The sequence below is a fragment of the Amblyomma mixtum genome, chromosome 7, assembly GCF_055824585.1.
Source record: "Amblyomma mixtum isolate Tamu chromosome 7, ASM5582458v1, whole genome shotgun sequence".
Taxonomy (NCBI): domain Eukaryota; kingdom Metazoa; phylum Arthropoda; class Arachnida; order Ixodida; family Ixodidae; genus Amblyomma; species Amblyomma mixtum.
Window position 1 is genome coordinate 141,149,924 of NC_143018.1, and position 8,336 is coordinate 141,158,259.

The 8,336-nt window shown below is 47.8% G+C and overlaps 1 protein-coding gene across 1 annotated transcript; it reads left to right on the forward strand.

Annotated features, from left to right (window-relative positions):
* The first annotated feature begins 2,797 nt into the window (after window positions 1–2,797).
* LOC149337732 (uncharacterized) lies at window positions 2,798–5,551 on the forward strand. The gene is made up of 2 exons (XM_089554506.1): window positions 2,798–3,776; window positions 5,348–5,551. The coding sequence occupies exons 1-2, from the start codon at window positions 2,820–2,822 to the stop codon at window positions 5,549–5,551; spliced, it is 1,161 nt and encodes a 386-aa protein (XP_089410632.1). The 5' UTR covers window positions 2,798–2,819.
* Window positions 5,552–8,336: the final 2,785 nt, after the last annotated feature.

Below are 8,336 nucleotides of genomic sequence, written 5' to 3' on the forward strand. Positions count from 1 at the left end.
TGTTTTCGTCGATGGAGGATCTTAGTTCTTGCGCTCAGAAGCAACCTCACCTCCAGAGGCTGCTTTATTCAGTTTAGCCTTCGGGGGCTGGAGAAGCGTCCACGCACTGCCTAGCCTCGGCTAGGAGATACTTAGCGCGGTGACGATGGCGACGGAGAACGCGATATGTGGCTCGGCGATGAGTATCCTTCCCGACGCAAAAAAAATCCTCGATTTCGACTGGTCGCTGGCCGGGTCGGGGTCGTGGGGCGTCGTAAGGGAACCCTCGGATGCCCATTCTCCTGTATGGGCAGTACCGGAGATTGTGACCGGCTTCTCCGCAGTGGAAGCATTGTGGGCGGCGCTGGTCGGGTGTTCTCCACTCGACGGGTGTTCTCCACTCGGCCGTGTACGACGCTCGTAGGACGGGCGAGTTGGGGCGAGAGGGCGGCGCTCCAGCACAGCTGGCTAAGGGCGACAGGAGCTTGGGTCCCGTCGTCGAGGTACAGGACGGCGCACTGCTGCGGCGTAAGTCATGGCTGGAGGCTCTAGAGGCTGCGTGGTAGACTGGAGTCAGGTCTTCTGGCGAATAACTCAAAGGGCTGGCGTCACGACTTTCAGGGGTTGTCCGGTACCTGGACGGCTACTACCCCGCACCTCCACCAGATGTCACGTTGTAGTGACGGCAGTCCAGCGGTCAGGAAGACACCAGAAATACTTGCAAACGAAGCTCTTTATTTGGGCTGACTTGCGCCCGCAAAAGAACTGAATCACTGTGTGGCGGCGTAAGCAACAAGCGTGCTCGTCAATCGTCGATCTACGAATGCCTGCTGCTCGCAGCATCGTTCAATTTAAAGCCGGCAAGGAAACTTCCAGATAACAGGTCGAGATCATCTAGAGTAATCTGGAAACACGTAGATGCAGCTGTTCATGGCTGTGAACAATCGAGATTAGACCGGTCGCTTCTCGCGTCACGAAGAAAAATGATGACACCCCTTTTCTGCGGCCTTGCGCGAACGAACGGACGCTAAAATGATACGTGGCAATATGTTCAACTTATTGCACAGGGAGTTTGTTGATGAGGATTGATGAGAAGATATCATTTTTAAGGCTCGTCTTTGTAACGAAGAAAGACGCTCAGAGTCTACCTTGTTGCACGTTCCCCAGACTAGATGGCAGTATGTCAGGTGAGAGTGGATAAATGAAAAATACAGTTGTTTCCTAACACGTAACGGCAAAAAATCTTTATTCTGTATATCATGCCAAGAGATCTAGATAACTTCACTCGGATATGATTTATGTGCTCAGACCAAGCAAGGTCAGACCTGAAGAAGACTCCTAGATATTTACATGAGTTTGCAGGTATTATTTTACAGTTATTAATGCTCAACTTTATGTCGTAGAGTAGTGGTTTGTTTTTTGGACGAAATATTATGAACTGTGTTTTCTTTACGTTTAAGTTAATCGCACTCACATTAAGCCAAATGTGAAGCTCGTTAAGCCAGATGTTAGCACGCTGCTCTATCAAGTGAAGGTCTGCACCTGTAAAGAAGACGTTAGTGTCATCGGCGTACATTGCAATGGCAATGATCTGGTTAATCAAGATTTTAATACCTGGGTCCCAAATTGACGATCCATACTCGAGTTGTGAACGAACAAGTGTTTTATAGAAGCTTAGTGTCAGTAGGCGCTGCATGAAAGTTGCGTTTTAAGTACCCTAGCATGCAATTAGCTTTGCGAATGATGAATTCGACATGAGTTTTCCAGCTGAGGTTAGAAGTGATATGAAGGCCCAGATATTTATATGTCGTGGCAGATTGAAGAGCAATATTGCTGAGGTGATACATAGGTAAGTCGCAAGTTGTTCGAGATATGCGCATGAATTTACATTTCTTTACGTTAAGCGTCATTTTCCATGTCTCGCACCAAGAGGAAATGTTAATATCAGCTTGAATTGCTTGTATGTCGTCTTCGGGTATTATTTCGCGATAAAGAACACAGTCATCTGCAAATAAGTGAATGGATGAGGTAACGCAGTTAGGTAGATCGTTAATGAAGATTAAGAAAAGCAAAGGCCCGAGAACGGTTCCTTGCGGAACGTCGGAAAGAACGGGATGTGGACACGAGTTAACGCTATTGGCAGTTACAAATTGTTGACGGCTGGTTAGAAAACACTCTAGCCACCTTAGTACGTTAGTATCGAGCCCAATCATGCGCAGTTTTAGCAGTAAAAGCCTATGACACACGTTATCAAATGCCTTGGCGAAGTCTAAAAAGATGCAGTCAGCGATAAAGCGATGATCAAGATTTGTATGTAAGCTATGAGTAAATAAAAGAAGTGGCGTCTCGCATGAGTATGACTTCCGAAAACCATGTTGTGCAGGATGAAAAAATGAGTTTGATTCTAAGAAATTTACTATTTGTGAAAAAAGAACGCGTTCGAATATCTTACAGGGGATGCTTGTGATTGAAATAGGGCGTTAGTTATGAGGCGAGTGCTTATTTCCAGATTTATGTGCTGGAACCACTGTGGCGTTATCGATCCTCGTGTGATAGTATCTATCGTTGCAAGTGCACGTGTACTCTTGTGATGCTCGGCGCATGCGTGACGTACTCCGTGTCTGTATATATACTCGTCAGGTTGCAATAAACGGGGCTTTTTCCTTTGGGCGTGGGCCTGGGGGCCACGCGCTAGTCTTCATCGATGTGTCGTCCTGCGAAACACCACATGGTGTCAGAAGTGGTTGTCCAGGTTATACGGGACCCACGGCAGACATAAGGTTACCGCCTGTGGCCGGCCGCCAGCAGCATCGTATACCAGCCGGATAACAGCCCAGAAAATGTCGGCAGAAACGAAGGTTTCGTCTCAGCCTTTTTTGGTGCAGCCGCCAGCGAGCTTCAACTTCGACAAGACGTCCGAGTGGCCTGGGTGGATACAAGAATTCGATGACTACCGATTCGCCTCAGGACTTAATGAGCGAACTCAAGAGGCTCAGGTGCGTACGTTGCTGTACACGATGGGACGACAGGCACGCAACATTTTCAAGACTTTCAACTTGTCCGAGGAAGACTCGAAGAAATACGACGTGGTGAAGACGCAGTTCGACACCCATTTTGTCGCCACAAGGAACTTAGTCTACGAAAGTGCGTGCTTCCATCGCCGCCACCAAGACCCAGGCGAGTCTGTAGATCAGTATGTTACAGAGTTACATACGCTGGCCGATAGATGCGACTACGGGGAGATGAAAGAGCGGATGATTCTCGACCGGTTTGTAGTTGGACTACGGGACGCAAAGTTGTCGGAAGCTCTTCAAATGGATGCGGCGCTGACTCTAAAAAGTGCTCTCACCAAGGCACGCCTGAAAGAAGCTGTGCAGCGACAGCAGCAGGATCTTCGGAGCGTTGTGGACCGCGAAGAGCATGAATTCCTGACGAGGGCTGAAGTCGACACTGTTCATAGGCGGACATCGAACCAGAGACGTCCGGATCACCAGACGTGTGCCGCTTGCGGTAGGGGCCCTCATTCGAGGTCGTCGTGCCCTGCCAGAGGAGCACTGTGCTACGTGTGCCAGCGCCGGGGACATTTCGCAGCTGTCTGCTCACGGGCACACAGGACCACGGAACCCGAAGCATGGCCTTCAGAGGTAGGCAGCTGCAGTCCTCGGGGTGAGCAACCGAACATGAACTGTGTGACATTATCCGTGGGAGATTTGGCTGTGTCATCTGCAAAGGCTCGCTTTGTTCAGATTGCTATTAATGGTGCAGTTGTTTCGGCGAAAGTTGACACGGGAGCTGAGGTAAATGTTGTCCCAGGATCGTTTCCAGCGCTGCCGAAGGTACTACAGCCTACAGATGTTATTCTGATGGGACCAGGCGGTGACAGGTTGAACTTGAAGGGAAAGTTTACTGCCGACATTCTGTGGAAGCGTGCTTCGGTTAGACAGGATGTGTTCGTTGTCGATTCGGTGAGCAATGCGATTCTTGGCTTACCCGCAATAGAAGCCCTGGGAATAGTTAAATTTGTGGACGAAGCATCAGTTCATCAGGTAGTGCAGACGCGATTTGGTTCCTTGTTCCGCGGTCTGGGGACCATGAAAGGCGAATACTGTATTCGTCTTAAACCAGATGCCGTGCCCTATGCCATTCACACTGCTCGTCGCATACCCATCCCGCTGCGAGACGGCGTAAAACAAGAGCTGGAAGAGATGGAAAAGAATGGGGTCATTCGCAAAGTTCAAGGGCCTACGGAGTGGTGTGCTGGCATAGTGCCCGTCTTGAAGCCGTCAGGACAAGTGCAAATATGCGTTGACCTTACTCAACTGAACAAATCGGTGCAACGCGAACGGTGTGTGCTTCCAACTGTCGATGAGACGCTCGGGTTGCTCAGCGGTGCCGTCAAGTTTTCCAAACTCGACGCAAACTCTGGTTTCCATCAAGTGAGGTTAGCAAAAGAATGTCAGCCGCTCACAACCTTCATTACTCCGTTTGGCCGTTATTGCTTTGAGCGGCTACCCTTTGGCATAACTTCGTCTCCGGAGTATTTCCAAAACCAAATGTGCAAGATTCTTGAGGGAATTCCGGGCGTCGTGAACTTAATGGACGATGTCCTTGTCTTTGGCTCTACTCAGAAGGAACACGACGAACGGTTGTTTCGCACCTTGGAACGCTTGGCCGAAAATGGTGTGACCCTAAACAAAGAAAAGTGTCAGTTCAGTGTAAAAGAGCTTTGTTTTTTTGGGTGCCGCGTGAGCCAAGATGGCATACGCCCGGGTCCAGCGAAGGTTCGCGCAACTGCAGATCTAAAGCCGCCATCGAACGTTGCAGAAATGCGCAGGTTTTTAGGTCTTGCTAATCATTGTTCGCGATTCATTCCAGACTTCGCTGAGAGAACGACGCCTTTGCGACAACTGCTGCAAAAGAACACTGAGTGGGTCTGGGCAGCGCCTCAGCAGATAGCTTTTGATAGCGTGAAGAGTGCTATCTGCTCAGATAGGTGTATGGCTAAGTTTGATGCACAACGTCCAACGATTATTTCTGCAGATGCTTCCTCGTACGGCCTAGGAGCAGTTTTACTGCAAGTACAACCGAATAAAGAAAAGCGGCCAGTTGTTTTCGTCTCAAGGTCATTGACACCAACTGAGATGCGCTATGCGCAAATTGAAAAGGAGACTTCAGCTATAACATGGGCCGCGGAACGTCTCGAAAGCTATGTGCGTGGACTGCACATTACTGTAGAAACAGACCACAAACCGTTGGTTACTTTGCTGGGAAAGACTCCACTTGACCTGGTTCCGCCTCGCATTCAAAGGTTCAGAATGCGGCTAATGCGGTTCAGCAAAAATCTCGAAATAGCTGACGCACTCTCCAGAGCACCAGTGGCAGGCCAAAAGACGAAGAACTTTTGGTCCAAGAAGTCAACTGTTACGTTGCCGGCGTGTTATCTGAGCTGAGCGAGTCGCAGCACTTCGGGCTAGTAGCCGAAGAACGGGCGAAGGACGAGACTTGTCGTACCTTGGCGGACTTCATCGATACCCTTTTTCAATTCCTGATTGCTGGTAGCGGCTGCAACTGACTGGGCCTGTAATTCGCGAAGGATGCGCAAGATTTCGCCATTACTTGAATCTAGCCGCTGAACATTCTGCCGCAGGCGGAGGATTTCCGGGTTTGACAGATTTATCACCGCGTTTAGTGGGGCCGGGGTTCAATTCAACATCCCCAGACATCAGTAGCAGAAGGCAATCGTTGAGGCACTCAGACATAATATCGAAGTAAACCCGTGGGCACGGGAACAGCAGTAGGCAACGATTGTCGCTCTTTTCTGCATGTAAAGAAACAGTTACGCACCTGTAGCAGCGAAGACGGGACCTTGAGAATCATGTTCGTTGCCGTGCTGTCCGCTGTCCGTGAGTCATCTCTAAGAAAGTCCTGTTGTCACATGGCGCAGGAAAGCTTTCACGATCAGATTGCGAAGCTAAAACAGGCAGGCTTTCCCCAGATAGTAGTGAGTTCAGTTGCTGAAGCTCTTCTCAAGAAGATCAAACAAGAAAGCAATAGGAACCAAACAATGGTTGCAGTTGCAAAAAAGAAAGTGAAACCTGTGATCATCCCATATCAGCATAAAGTGGCTCATAACCTCAAGCGCGTGGCTAACAAGTTTAAGGTACCCGTGGTTTTCTCGGCCCCAAGGAAACTCTCTTCACTGTGTCGTCTAGTGTCGCAAGATGGTAGCCGCAACTCAGATTGCAAAATCAAACATGTTAATAAGTTTGTGAAGTGGGAAAAAGGTGTAGTGTACAAAATTCCGTTGAAGTGTGGGAAGGTGTACATTGGGCAGTCGGGCCGATGTGTTAAGGAGCGGCTAAGAGAACACAAGTTGTCTTTGAAGAACGGTACCGGTTCGCACCTGCCGGCGCACATCAGTGAGTGTGGAAAAGATAAGGACAAAAAACAGAAAGCACGGAAACTGTGTGATGCAACGCTCTAAGGCACCAGCATCTTGTGCAGGAGCACTGACACGCTTGCAGGAGAATTGGCTGAGGCCTACCATATAAGGAAAAGCGGTAGTTCATGTGTCAGTGCACCATCTGTGACAATATATGATAAAGATTTTGCCTTTTTAGATAAATTACATAAGAGGTGAGTCACCTGTGCCCTTCCTATGTGCTTTTCCCGGGTTTTGTCTTGCACGTGGCACTGATGACTATCCATTCTTTTTTGGTATTAATGTCATGTACTTTTTCAGGAATAAAACAGTTGAAAGTTTGCGCTCCGTCCTGCCTACCTTGTCTCATTGTGTTGTCTTTCTGTGCGCATAAAAGAAATTTGAGCTTACGATAAGACCTCGCTGTATAAGACACAGGGCAGCATTCGCGGCATGCGCTTGGATCCATTCAGAGCTCTGTGCGGCTATGCAAGGATTCAAGCTCAGTAAACTTTGTTATTTGCTTCATTCAGGCGGCTATAGTGAGGCTCTCTAGAGCAGCATTGTCAGCAAAAACATTGTGCATGTTTGAACTGTCGTTCGGACTGTTCTGGCAAAGTACTTTTCTGTATGCTGGAACCGTTGGCAAAAGCTGAAACTAAACGACCCTCAACAATTTACTTCAAGGTCTTGTAAGATGTTTATAGTGTCGTCCTGCGCATGCATGATACATTTCAACTTTCCAGACTCGTTCTTCTCCAGTTCTCTCACTGCGGTCAGGCCTTCCCGCCCTTTGGTTACACACTCCGTAAAGCACTGCAATGTTTCTCCGATTAGTAGTGTATTGCACTGACTGGCGGAGCATAGATAGTTTCAAGAATAACGTACCACTATTACTTTCTTTTTCTCGGGCACAACAAAGAGGTCCCTAGCTTCCTCTTTAAATGAGGTTCTTCAATCCTATGAAACAGCATATTTTGAAAAACTAGGCAGCAGGCACTAGGTGCTGAAATTTGCGACCGGTTAATACATTCTCTATTTCCACCTCCTTCTGAGCTTAGTGCGCGTCAAATCACTGGAGTGTAAAGATCACGTTAAAAGCTTGTCAAGCTCGGACTTTACAGAACGGCAAAGCTGCAGGCAAACTTCCCCACCTCTGCACGTTCAAAAATTGCTGCAATCATAAATAGATTCTCCTTGTGAAGGTTCATGACAAATTCAAGAAAACTGCGCAGAATAGCACAAGACGGAAGGCAGAAACATGTACACACACACCAGCGCATGTTGGGCCAGTTGGTGTCGCTACACCAACTGGCCCAACATTCTGCTCTACTAAGGTTCATGACAAACACAGAGATAGTTTCGTTACCGGCATTTTTGAATATTTTGAGCCGTAATAAAATAATATAAATTAAAATTGTCAGGTTTCCTACCGGGGAGAGTATGTATTTCCAATATTGTTGTATTTTAAGGAGGCCTATAGACTCTCTGCTCCACTTCAAATATATTCAGTTTAGTCAAAAGTCTCAGCAGCGTTCTACCATCTATTAGAAACCGCCCTAAGGAAATTATTAATTGGCCCATTGAGCAGCGGATCATTATTGCACTTCTATGTGCTGCGGTCCAGTTAGCCTTGTAGCAGTTCAGGAAATCTCGTTTGAAAGCGCACTGAGCTTTGCATGGCGTCTTCATCATTAATTCTTCATCATTCCGATAGGTATTCTTCACCAGAATACCTATCGGAATTCAAAAAGGTAAGGAATAAGCTAAGCCGCGACATCAAGCTGGCGCGTGAGAGCTATTATGAGAATAAGTTTACACATATTCTTAATGATCCAAAAAAAGTCTGGAAATCATTGAATAATCTGCTCCCGCACAGTGAACACAGCTCAATTTCTGAGCTCACTGACAACGGTGTCGTATTCACAGGGACTGC